The sequence below is a fragment of the Hirundo rustica genome, chromosome 6, assembly GCF_015227805.2.
Source record: "Hirundo rustica isolate bHirRus1 chromosome 6, bHirRus1.pri.v3, whole genome shotgun sequence".
In the NCBI taxonomy this organism is placed as follows: Eukaryota; Metazoa; Chordata; class Aves; order Passeriformes; family Hirundinidae; genus Hirundo; species Hirundo rustica.
In genome coordinates, this window is record NC_053455.1 from 25,558,885 (window position 1) to 25,572,608 (window position 13,724).

General features: G+C 41.4%; 1 protein-coding gene across 1 annotated transcript; it reads right to left on the reverse strand.

Moving 5' to 3' along the window:
- Nucleotides 1-2,074: 2,074 nt before the first annotated feature.
- Nucleotides 2,075-13,724, reverse strand: PSMA6 (proteasome 20S subunit alpha 6). The gene is made up of 7 exons (XM_040067249.1): nucleotides 13,556-13,724; nucleotides 8,806-8,900; nucleotides 7,970-8,051; nucleotides 7,654-7,809; nucleotides 4,572-4,750; nucleotides 3,842-3,936; nucleotides 2,075-2,281 (listed from the first exon to the last, which is right to left on the reverse strand). Exons 1-7 carry the CDS (start codon nucleotides 13,629-13,631, stop codon nucleotides 2,224-2,226), a joined length of 741 nt encoding a protein of 246 aa, XP_039923183.1. The 5' UTR covers nucleotides 13,632-13,724; the 3' UTR covers nucleotides 2,075-2,223.

Genomic DNA, 13,724 nt, shown 5'->3' on the forward strand with positions numbered 1-13,724 from the left:
AGAGCTTGGCTGCAGGTGATATCTGCTCCACGGTGTGAAGAATGTAATTATGTGTTATGTGTAATACATGGGGGTTTCCAATTCCGTCAGGTATCTCCACCTGCATTGCTGCCTTATCTTCAGTAACAAAAAGCTTTGACTAAAAAGGAAAAATCCCCATTATTAATATGAAAAGAGAACCATGAAATTTCTCTACAGGGGAAAATGCTGGCAAAAATGTAATTTCAATTCCTGTGATTTTAACTTTGCTTATAAAAAAGGCAGCATTCACTGTTAATATGTTGTAGACAGCTTATTTCATCAACTGAACACAAGATGGGATGTTGTGCATTACAAAACAGGCAAGGTATGAACAAACATGTACTGCTCTCAGAACCATCACCTGAGCTATGCAATCACATACAAGCTCCAAAATTTAGAATTAAAGGACTTGCAGGGAATTTTGATACTGAATACTGCACAAATGTGCTCTAGTCATATTGATCCCTGATTGTCACCTTTCCTTTAATTTTTATTCCGTAAGTAATTGGTGACGTTTCCCATGTATTCTTAAAGCTGACCAAGAACAAAGTATCGATGGATGATATTCTGTGGCAGACTAAATAATGACCGAAGCCTACTCAAATTTCATGTTGCTCAACTGGAATATTAGGAAGAAAGGCCCTATGGGTTTTTCAGAAACTGAGCTATCACTGGCAGCTGAAATAACACAGACGTTTCTAAATGTGCCATTAGCTGCACAAATGTGCCAACTGTTGCACAAAATTCTCAGATAACCAACCCAAAATCAGAATCAGGGGTGCTCATCTTATCTACACTGTACCATCTGACATGAGGAAAGCTGAAATTTGGTGGCACAAATAGAAATCCAGGAAGCTGTGTAAAGTCCACAGCTCCCTATATATCTGAATCTCCTCAATTCAGTTATCACATAAGGTTAGCATTATCATTTATTAAAGCCACCACAGATTTGCAGCTTCTTTATTACAATGAACTTGAAAAATACATATTTCAAGGGGCTTTAACCGTAAAGCACAAAGAAAAAAATGAATCAATCTCAGCTTCTGACAACTTATGAGGCCTTTCCCAAATGCCTTGAAAAAAATCATAGAGAATTTTGGAATAATTAAAGCCAACATGAGAAGAGCACAACAGAAGAATGAAGGTAAGGAGTTATGCTGCGTTAACTTGGCATTCTTTCAAGGAGACTTGCAAGTTTAGCTGTTGTCTTAAGTTTAGTGGTCTGCAACAATTAAAACTGCCTGGTAATCTTCCCTTTCTCCTCAGTGCCTCCTCCCTCACAACTTCATAATCTCCCTATTTATTGCTGAGGCTGGAACCTCCTCAACTGAAGCAAAACAAAAAGACGACCTTTTTTTTTTTTTTTTTTTTTCCCCCCCCCCACTTTCAAGTTCTTGCAGTCTCATCTCGAAACCCAAAACCTCTGAAGGAGCAAGAATTGCTTCCCAGAGATGTTCCTGTTGATGGACTTTGTCTATTGGCCCTGTCTTATCCCAACATTATTTCTGGCACTGCCTAAAGCCTCAAAACCCAGTAGGTGACCAAGCCAAAATCCCAAAGTACACTACATATAGAGTTTTTTCCCTGAGTAAATGTCAGCTTCAGAGCTGTTTAATTATAGAAGACATCTCTTAAATACACTACATGCCTCACAAATAAATCAGTCCAAAGAACAGGGCTTGGACTCGTAGCTTGAGCTTTTTCCTTCTGCCTTTGCCCTATATCGTCATATAAACCTGAGCAAATAAGATCTTCCTAACTTTCCCACAATTAAACCAGTAATGTTGTAAGGCTTTCAACATCGGGCCATGGAGAGAATGAACATGAATGTAAGAATTATCTTAAGACACACACACCACAAAAACTGATATTAACTTTACACAAAGAGGCAAATAGCTCAGATGAAGAACACAGCTCAGAGCATAAAATTTCTCTTAAAATACAATTAGAAGGCAAGCAATTACCACAGAAACACTAAAAGTCATCAAGCATTTTGATGACCATTGCATAGAATTGGAAGCTTAAAAATAACATTAAAAGGAGACACCAAGAATTTCAAAAACCTCTGTTTTATTTGTACAGAGTAAAATACATCATATAGCGAACACTGTTTTCCACCCATAATCTAAAACCATTATTAAGTGTTTTCTTTTCACCAAACTTCCTAGCCAGAAGCACAGACAATGGAAACAGGAATGCTAATTAGTCTCTCTCTGCCAGAGCTACAAGGTGCACATCAATCTCTGCTTCTGTGAGGATCCTGAAAGAACAAAAAGAAATCTTTAATAGCTTAAATGGCTCTTCCCCTTAAGCTCCAATATTACAACCTAATATCTATACAAATAAGTTTTACAGCAATGCATCCTTCTGCCCTTTAAAACCCTGCTGCCAGTGCCACAGGCTGACATTCCAATTCTCTTGAAAAATAAAAGAAGGATCAAAGGCACTAGAGAGCAAGGAGGTAACAAATGATAGAAAAATAACAGGTAATTTTTCATGCGTAATGCATTTGCAAGTTGAGACCTAGTGAGAAGGTAGCTTGATCCCTTGAGGGGCAGTAGAAAAGGGGTCATGCAGCTCCTATGTGCTTTCTCACAAACACTGGGCTGTTCTGTTGCCCTCAGCACACACCACCAAATGCAGAAGTACCCATCATCACTGTGTCCACGTTAAAAACATTAGGAAGGAAGTACTTAAAAGACTGAACCTGTAGGACCCAAAGGTTTGAAGCCTCTCTTCAGTCCTCATTTACCAAGTAGTTAGGCTAAAGTAGCAGCGGACTTTCTTCCCAATTTAACTGTTCCTCTCTTTTTTTCTTTTTAAATAAAACCCTCCCCAAAAAACCCCAATGAAAGACTAAAGCAGAAATAACTGAATCCCTCTGCAGCAAGCCAAACTTATCTAAGTTTTAGGTAAGCCATACCTAGACAGTTCTTTTGCACTATTAAAAAAATCCCCAGAACTTTTTCTCCTGTATTTCATGCATACTTCTGCAGCTACACACTGTGTTGTGAGAAGGCTGTCAAGTACACTGTATCCGATGGGAAGCTTTCCTGCCCTCAGCAAGAAGACTTCCAGGTGTTGTCTTGATACACTGGCCAAGTAATCTTGGTGTACACAGTGTGCTGCAGGCAATAACGGAGGAGGGAAGAAATAGCAGGAGCCTTGCTTTCATGCTAGATGGGAATGCAGAGTACTTGGAAAGTAACTAGTTCAGCCATTTTCAAATCACTAGTGATTATTAAAATCCATGATCTTTCAATCTTACCAAATTCAAATATAGTTTTTCGAATCATACAACTCCATACTCTATTAACTACATATTTTCATGTTAAAAATTGCTAACAATTAAAAGATGGGCAAGAATAATTTAAAGATTTAATTTAGAAAAGGAATAAAGAATTTAAGGGACTTGTAAATATTCCAGAATATAAACCAGGCTTTACTGCATTAGCTAGCATGACTATGAAGTGGACTCCAGATAGCATTACTACGAAAAAATTTCGTGCTTCTAAGCAGGAAAAAACTTCTAGACCAGATGTAACTACATTTCAATCATCACAGAAAGCAATATCCTTTTAAGATGTGAAAGAGAATGCTTTTCTCTACTAAATCCCTTAACCACGTCACGGATTTTAAAACTGCGTTATTCTTTTTACACAGTGTTTTCTACCTCTACACATTCTGAAGAGTTACAAAACCCTTCAAAACATCAATCTCTGAAATTTATCTCTTTTTCTCGATTTACAATTACACAAGGTAAAACTAATTGCACCTAATCAGAGAAACACACCAAGTTTTAGCAACACTCATCACTTACCTGAATTTAGGATTTTCCACTGTGACTACACCAACTTCTATTTCTGAAGGTTTGAAATCAATGGATAGTACAGTAGACAGGCATGTTATTGCTGTCTGAAAGATGACAAAACCCCCAATCATTAGAAAGAAAGCATTAAGGCTTCTTTTTTCTTAACAGACATAGCAATAACAACTATCCTTCCTTCTGGTTTAAAGTTACTTCAAAATCTCAGCTTAGAAATTCCAAAAAGTTTCCCCTTGCTACAGGATACAGTCCCTCTCCAGTCCTCTCCCTAAAAAGTCCAATCTACAAAAGCAAAGGGACATGTTTTCACAGCAGAAAAAAAACCACAACAAAACCAAAACCTTTTATCATGCAAAGATATTGTTTGAAATACTTTCTGATATGAAGATTGTTTTAAAAGTCACTAAAAGTTAAGTCATACTGGTATCCCCAAAATCAAGCACTGTAGTAACCAAACACCAGCTACAGTGGGTGTCCTACAATTATAGAAACTGCTTCAGCTAACATAAAGCAAAAAAAAAGCAGATTAGATGACCATTCAAACACTTGCAGAATACCCTCCAAATGATTTTCTGGTTGGAATAGCTGTATTTGCTCCGGCACCAATACAGAACTATAGGGAAAGAGGAAATGCCTAACTACGTTTCTCTGCATTGCAAGCCTACATGCAGCATATTCATTAAAAAGACTTTTAACAAATTTTCATTTCCTTCTGCTGGCCTACCTCTACTGTTTGTTCATATGTCCAGTCAAACTTCTTCTTTACTTTCTTTTCAAGAAAACTGGTTGACTCTGTCTGTTTAACTCCTGCAGCTGTGGCCTTGAATCCACAATAGTAACCTGCTGGATCACACTTGTATACCTGAGGGCCGTGCTCTTCATCAATACCAATCAAAATCATACCTTGAAGAGAAAATTTGTTAATTTGTTTATTTCCCCAATTTTATTCCACTGAAGCAATTTAATTCCACTGAATAACAGAAGAGATGCTCCTCTCTGTGAAAAAACATGCATGCACAGCAGTATATCTTTGGGAATGGGTCCCATATCTGGAGCTGTGATTTCCTTTTTATCTCTAATTTGCCATTTCTCACCAGCATCTCATTACCAGGTGTGCAACTCAGTTTAGTAGAAATAAAAAATAATTAATTAATAGTTAAAAAAAATAATTCTGTCATTCCCAAAGGAGGCTACTCATTAAACATACAAACATTTTTGGCATGCTCAGTGTGTAGAGAACCACAAAGTCAGGAAATAGAAAAGTTTTCTTCTGATACAAAGCTTGCCAAGCCACAGCTCACATCCTGTGTTATATGACACAAAAGTGTAAACAATAGTTCTATTACTATGTGCCTCATACTAGAATGCAACTTTACAAACATGCTGAAACTAATGGAAATATTAAAAGATCAAATTTAGATTTCTTGTTTGTAACCCTGAAAAACACGGGATTACATACCTTTTCCTCTTTAAAACTGACCACATCACTGAAATGCATGTGTTCACCCTCACTTGATTTACAGTAGCACTGTCTCAATATGCATATTAAAAAATAAGTCAAAAGCAATACTTGCAATAAAAAACCCAAACAGAACAAGGTCATGGTTTTCAATTATTTTCACTTTACATTTGTATAACTTTTAACTAGTAGTTAGAGCAGATAAACTTCTGAGCAGCTGTTACTACAATAGATAAAAAGTCCCCTCATGTTTTCAAAAAGGCTAAGGGAAGTTAAGAAAAATACATTTTTATGCATGCATTAAAAAAAAAGGAATTTCCAGTAGTATCAAGGCATGGGAATTGCCAAGGGAAGAAAGAAACAATCCTTCCCAAAAATTACAAGCACACAAGCATAGGAAAATTGCCCCATCATGGAAACTGTGGCGCAATTCTGAATGTTGCTTTTTTAGTGAGAAGTCTTAGTGCCTACTATGATTACAAGAAGTGATTCATCAATTCTGAAACTGTTCTCCTAAAAAAAAAACCAACAAAAAACCAACAAAACAAAACCCAACCAATCAAAAAGAAACTCAGATAGAACGTTTAATGAAAAAGTAATTGAGGAAACCTGTTAAGTGTTTTACCTCAGTTCCTGAACAGCCCAACAGTATGGTTGAAATTTGCTTACAGCCAAACGTAAGAGAAAAAACAAGTCAGAACCAACCCCAGAACACAGAGATGACCAGGAACACCTACAAAAAATGACTCAATACACAACTTCTTTTTAAGCTGCCATTTGCTGTTATAAAGCAAGACATGCAGAAATATTTGCAAGGGAAATATTTTAGGCACTTTTCCCTCTACGTTATATATACAATAGCTAAGATAGGAGCAAAAATTATGTAAATCTGTCCTATACATACTGCTTAGATAAAAAAGCCACAAAACCTGCACAAGGATAATTGCACTCTCCATCTCTCTTAACTGTGGCATTTACCCAGACACAGTATATTGGGTTTGCATGGCAAGGATTTGCTAGTGAGGGGGCTACAGGGCTGGCTTCTGTGAGAAGCTGCCAGAAGTTTCCCCTGTGTCCAAAGGAGCCAAAGCCAGCTGGCTCCAAGACCAACCTGCTGCTGGCTGAGGCCAAGCCCATCCACAATGGTGGCAGTGCCTCTGGGATAATGTATTTAAGAAAGGAAAAAAAAAAAAAAAAAAAAAAAAAGGACATTGCAGACAGAGAAGGGAAAGGGAGGAGTGACAATATGTAAGAGAAACAACTCTGCAGACACTGAGGCAAATGATGGAGGGAAGGAGCTGCCAGAGCTGAGATTCCCCTGCAGCCTGTGGTGAAGACCGTGGTGAGGCAACCCATGGACATCCATGGTGGAGAGACATCCACCTGCAGCCCCTGAAGGAGCCCATGCTGGAGTATGTGGATGCCTGAAGGAGGCTGTGTTCCCATGCGAAGCCTGGGGCAGGCTCCTGGCAGGACCGGTGGCGCAGTGAAGAAAGGAGCCCACACTGGAGCAGTCTGCTCCTGAAGGACTGCACCCCGCATAAGGTGGGATCCTTGCTGGAGCAGTTTGTGAAGAACTGCAGCTTGTGGGAAGGACTCACTTTGAAGAAGTTCCTGGAGGACTGTCTCCCGTGGGAGACACATTAGAGCAGGGGAAGAGTGTGAGGAGTCCTCCCCCTGAGGAAGAAGTAGCAGCAGAAACTATGAACAGACCACAGACCCTCTTCCCATCTCCCTGTGCCAATGTGGGAGAGGCAGAGAACCAGGAATAAAGTAAAACCTGTGAAGGAGGTAGTGGGGAAGTGTTTTGAAGATTTGGTTTTACTACTCAGTATCGTATTTTTATTTGCTTGTTAATAAATTCAGGTAATTTCCCCAAGGTGAATCTGTTTTGCCCATGGTGGTAATTGGTGAGTGATCCCTCCCTGCCTATATCTTCACCCATAAGCCCTCCATGGCATCTTTCCTCTTCTATGTGTAGCTGAGGAAGGGAGTAAAGGAGAGGCTTTGGCAGACACTTGGCATTCATCCAGGGCCAGACCTTGGAGAAATTAACTGAACACAGTTATAAAGAGCATCTCCTGCTCACAGATATAACTGCACAGTGCAAACAGACCAGGCCCCAAAAACTAAGGTGAAATAGTATCAGAGGCTACATTATTTCAAATGCTGAGTCAATGGTAAAATCATGGCTCCAGTTCAAGACCTACAACACTGGTCTCTCATTCACCTGTTCATCCCCCTTACTCCATCAGAAACCCATTTTGAAAATGGGTGAGAATTTCTTACATACGAATTTGCAAACTTAGACAAGAAAGAGTGAAGATCATTTTCATAGTGTACTTACAGCAACCAAGGGGCCTCATTTCAGCATTCTGTGTATAGACCTGAGAAATATCTGCGATCCTTTTGCACAGCATATCCACAGGGATGTCATACCCATACTTGTACTTCCAGTTAGCAGCCTCATAGCGGGCTCTCTGCACCTGGGATCTGCTGTCAGCTAGACAAAAAAGAACTAATATTAATTCCACTGAACACGTACCATGTTTATTTCTAGCATTGCATGAGAATATAAATTCCAGGTCCAACTTTACATTGTCTTTAAATACAGCCATTAGAACTAGGTAAGTTCTCCAAAATCAAATTGGTGAATTAAATACCTGTCATTCCTGTCATCACACAACCAATATTTTCAGTAATCTTGAATAAATGAGTCACTGTGTTGGAATCCAGTAACTTGTCCTAAAGAAGAAACAGAAATAATGTAATAGCAAACACTGTCCTTGAAGTAAAAAGAAAACAAATTACAAACTCTGAATCCTCTGGTTTTTACAGAAGAGCCCAAAAGGACCCATAACAGCTAAAAATTCTCTTTCAGGCTTTCCAATTTCTACTGCTGTAGGCATGCAAAGGAAGAAATTGGAGAAGAGGGAAGATTAAAACTACAGATCTGGAGAAGGAGAACAACAAGAACATGATCAACATGACAGTCCTTTTTCCTCTGAAGAAACTTTGAGAACCCACATACAAAAACTTGGTCTCTTATTGCATGCTGCCCTTCAAACATAAAAGAATTCTTCCCCTTTTTCAACAGTACACCAGCACTGAGCTGAAACACTCATGAAAACCTGTTCTACATGCTATTGGTATAGCATTTTCTCAGCAGAAACTAAAGAAATTAGAGAAATGGTTACGGACAACTCAGCCCTTACCAGCCAGAGCAATGAATGCATGCTCAATACACCAGGGTCAACTTATAATTTAGATTTATCCCTTCAACAACTACAGAAAAAAACCCAACACTGCAATACGCAGTGAGAAAATGTACAGTTGAGCACTACGTGGAGCTAGAACTTGGAATAAACATAATGATAATTAAATAGTTCAAATAGCACTTCATGTCAGTGCTAGTAAGTACAATATCAGTACTGCTGAGTCTCACCCCATCTTTTTTCTCCTCTCCTTCCAGACCTCCCCTCAAAAACAAAATACTTACAGGTACTTTCTTCTGTGTTACAATTACTGCAGAATCTTTCCCACGAACAGCTACAGATGTAAGTCCACCTTGGTTTATGGCCTTAAATGCATATTCTAGAAAAATATACAAATGTTAATAAATAAAAAACTTGTGTCAGAGACACCAGTACAGTTAACTCTGACACAGCTTCCCCCAACACACGAATCTCACCAATTTATGGCCTTTTTAATACTTTAATACTTGCACAATACTTTGTGTGCTTAAGGTCTTCAGTACAATGTGCATTGACTCTCTTCATAAAACCACTGTCACTGCTTCCTTCGAACGTTTCTTCTAATTTGACTTTTTGTTCAGTATAAGCTTAACAGCAACAGAACAAGTTTTAGAACACAAAGGCTGTTCTGAACTCGATCAAAATTGTCCAACCTTAATCTACAGTAACCAAAAATTCTAACAGAAGAAATTTTTACATGAATTTTAGTATTTTAAAGGATATAAGCTTCTTTTCTAATTTTTTTACTGATATAGATGAAAACTGATGACACAGGAGGCACAGGAGACAAGTTTTAAAATTACTATCATATTTTCTGACTTGACATTCAAACAATGCAATGTTTTTCTTCACTTTTTGTAGTGAAAGCTACACAGATGCAAATTAAACAGTGTTATTCATGTAAGTACAGTGGATTAAGAAGCAGACACTAAAGTAACGGTCATGAAATAATCCATGAATTAAATTTCTCCTGATTAATGGTTTCAAAAGCCTTAGGAACAACAACTTTAAAAACTGTTTATCTGGAAGTATTTGATAAACATTCAGGTATTCCTAATATCTGGCTGAGTGGCAGGTTTCAGACAGCAGCTAAAGGTAGGTGAGTTTCTTTGTCAGTCATGAATGTGAACCCAGAATTTAAAACATATCTACAAACAGCAACGTAAATTGCTAGAACTATCTTAAAATAACGGGAGCAAGAAACTTGGCTACTTTAAAAGCTGCACTCAGCTCTACAGAAGAGTAATAATCTGAAGATTAAAAAAAAAAATCAAATCTTGCATATTAATGTTCAATCTGCTGAGTCAGTGTTAAGGAAGGGCTCACTGTTGTGTATTTATGGCACTGTATTTACTGCTCTCAGACATGAGAGCACTGGTTACCCAAATGTGCCACGAAGGATGGTTCCCCTCTCCCTCCGTACAGCTCTGCTCACCCGGGATGATCAGTGCCAGCCTGCAGCGGAGCACAAAACCCAGTAAGACCTGAGCCAGCACTGCCTGCAAACTGGTCATGCTTGAAGCCCCAAGCACAGGCTTTGCAACACTTGTCTGTTTATCTGTACAGCCACCTGAAGGGAAGGCATAAAGCAGATGGACAGAGACAGCCTTTTGTCAGTGATGCCCACTGACAGGACCAAATCAGAGGTGATTGGAATAAACTGAAATAGGAAAAGTCCACCTAAATACCTGAAAACATGTTCTACTGTGATGGTGATGGAGCACTGCAACAGGTTGCCTGTACTACTAAAAACCCATACGGAAACACTCCTGGGCATCCAGTTCTACGTGGGCCTCCTTGGGCAGGGGCTTGGGGACAGATAATCTGCAGAGGGCCCACCTAATCTCAGCCTTTCTGTGGTTCTGTGACACTTAGGGGCAGCAGGAATAGGTGCCCTCACAAAGTAGTTCTTCACAACTATCAACAACCAGGCTTGCTAAACTGCAGCCCCTTCTGGTGCTATGTCTTGGGTTATGTAACCTAAAAGTGTGTATTCTATTTAATCTGCTGAAAGCTGGTTTTTTGGAAGATGTTTTTCCTCTTATAACTCCAGGGGAGAGGGGGGCAGATGCCTTCTGATAATGGCCCAGCTATTAAATCCAGGTGGGGCAGTGTTTCTTATCTCTTTCATCACCCCTCCATCCTCCAAGGGGACATCTTCTGATAATGGCCCATTAGGGCCCACCAATGACATGACACATTCCATCATCCCATTGTGAGATGCTCCATCCAGTGGGGAAGGAGCCAGCTGTTCCCAGCTAGATAAAAACTGGGACTGAAGGATACAACGTATCCAGTTTTTCCAATGGCTTCCCAGAGGAAGACCGGTCCCATCTCGCCACCACTGGACTTTCTACAGGATCATCTCTACTCTACAGAACCACGTGTTTCTCCAGGAGGATTTATCTGGAGTGCTCCCAACACCCTGAGCAACAGGGTGTCAGGTCATATCCCTGACTCTATCAGGGGTTTTCCCAGGATTTTTGTTTGCTTGTCTTGCTTGGTTTTTTTTTGTACTACTACTACATTTGTATTTTCCTTTTTTTAATACTTCTAGTAAAGAACTGTTCCTCCTACTCCCATACCTTTGACTGAAAGCCCCTAACTGCAAAGCTATAATAATTTGCAGGGAAGGGGGTTTACATTCTCCATTCCAAGGAAGGCTCTAGCTTGCCTTGGCAGACAACTGTCTTTCAAAACCAAGACATGCTATTGACCACCTCAATTGCTCAGTTTTCAGGGACACACAGCAAAAGGTGAAGTGGCTCTTACAATGTAACAAATCCTGGTTGCTAGTGCTGTTTTAAGTAGACTAATATGTAAGTATTTCAGCATGCAGACATTCTCTGAAAACAGCAGCCCCTTGCTGTTCCCTGAACATATCACAACAGCCAGGAATTCTAGTATAGTAATTTTCTTCACCTCCCAAAATTCCACTTAAAAGAAACATCACCTTTGAAGATTGAAACTAATAGACAGCAAGAGAACACTGATGCTCTGGGGGATTTTAACCACAGTAATGTGAAATAACTGTTAAGTTTTCTAATATGAGATCACTTCAGAGGCACATGAGTTTTCTAAGCTTTGGAAGCAGAAGTCAGGCCTAAGATGAAGTACAGGCTTTTCAGTCCAGTATCACTACGGTGGAAATCTCTGTTCCCATACTTCCAAATCCCATAAAACTCCAAATTTTAAGGCAATCTTGTCAAACACATGTCCATGCTCATCCTTGACAGCCCCTAGCTGATTTTAATCCAACAAAGAGACAAAGATAAAACAAAACCACCTAGATGTGGACATCTGATTGCAAGCAAACATGAGATTTCTGCCCATTCTGCGGCTAGATGATGGCAAACAGGGACACCCATGTGGTACCATGCCTGAGTTACCAGCCTGGTTGTGAGTAAAGCAAACTCATTCTTGCCTGAAGTTAACCATGTACATCTGTGTATTTTTCTTCCTATAGCATATTGGTCCTTAAAATAGCTTTGAGACAGCTTCAGGCTGTGTGCAGCTCTCAAATACACATGCAGACACTTGCTTCTAAGACACTGTTAAAAGGTATGGAGGTACTACACATTTCTCCTACATTAACCTAATGGCTAGATATACACCAGAGGAAGAAAACCAAGGCTGAGCTTCCTCTCTGCTACAGAATGCAGAAACCATTCCCAACAAGCAGTACTGTGACAGAGACAATGAAAAGTGACGCAGACCAACCGGCCTGTTTTAATGGCAGCAGAAGATTGGAGCCCAGGGCTTCTCTGTCACAGAACCACTGAAACTCTGTGTGAGGAAGCACAGTCCCTACCATCCCTGTGCAGAAGGGATAATAAACATCATACATGCTCCAGACATAAAACAGCACCCATAGTAGGTATTTGTCTGTGTACAGACACCTCCACAGAGAAAGGACTGCTCAGGACTGGGCCACCTGTCCGTGAGGCCTAATCCATACAGGCTTCCTCCTGAGAAAAACTCAAGGGCAGTCACAAAAAAACTATATGGCTGCCACAGACAATTCATGCAATCTGACCCCAGCAAGCTTCCTTCCTGGAGAACAGATGGATTTGCGGACATAACACGCAGTGGATGTGGTGAAGCCACTGCAGCTGGGGAAGGCAACATCAGAATGATGCTGCAAAACAGTTCACCCGTGCCTGCTGTGAGGATGCTCCAGGAGCACTCTCAAACTACTGTGCTGTCAGACTGTGAGTTGACTGTATCCTACACAAGGGGCAGCAGGATGCACTTTGGTACAATCCGGTGCATGGCAAAAACAGAAATAGCAGAATCAGTGGCCTACTGAAGAAGCTGAAGCTTGGCTTCAGATTGTTCCAAGAAACCTGAAAACAAAGGATAGTTGCTGCTATCTCACAGGCCACAGTGCGCAGAACACACGGCATTCAGGTGTAACAAGAAAGCGCATGAGTTACATCCAAGAACTGACTTTTGTCACTCTGGCATGCAGGGTTTGAGGCAGCTCAAATCCCATTTCAAACAGCTATCATGTTCTCAGATCCCAAAACACAGTGCTGCGAAGCTTGGCAAGATTCACTCAGAGAAACACTTAAGGGAGACTAAACAACAGCCTCTGAATAGCTGCAAGTTTGGTCTCCAAGCATTTGAAATCGAACACCGAGGACTCAGAGGAGGTCCCTCCCGGTGGCAGGGGACCCTCGAGAGAGCCCACCCTGGCTCTAACTTTTCCTTATCTCATGCGAGGATCCCTTCCCCGGGCCCCAGGCCGGCACGACCGGGACCGCCGCTGTTCCACGCTCCCACCGGGCTTTTCCCCCACACGCCGCGGGACCAGGCCGGGTGGGAGCCGGGACTCCCGAGCCACAAGAGGCGCCGCGTCTCCCCCTCCGCACAGGCTGCCGGGCTCGGCGGAGCTTTCGCGAGTGGGTCGCAGCCCCGCTCGGCGGGGGCGCGGGAAGGCCGGGCCCGTGACGGGGCAATTCGGCGGCGGCCCCCGCGGGCCCGGACACGCACCGACTTGGTAGAGGCGGCCCTCGGGCGAGAAGATGGTGATGTGCCGGTCGAAGCCGGCGCTGGAGCCGCGGGACATGGCGGGAGCGGCGCGGGAGCGGCTCGCGGCCGGGGTGAGCTGTCCGCGTGCGGGGTCCCGCCGCAGCCGCAGGCACCGCCGGAGCGCTTCCGG

Coding starts and splice junctions, on each gene's coding strand:
- PSMA6 (XM_040067249.1), bottom strand. CDS start 13,631: ATGTCCCGCGGCTCCAGCGCCGGCTTCGACCGGCACATCACCATCTTC. Junction 8,052..8,805: donor TAACACAGAAGAAAGTACCT/GTAAGTATTTTG, acceptor TTTCTTCTTTAG/GACAAGTTACTGGATTCCAA. Junction 4,751..7,653: donor AATGAGGCCCCTTGGTTGCT/GTAAGTACACTA, acceptor TTTCTCTTCAAG/GTATGATTTTGATTGGTATT.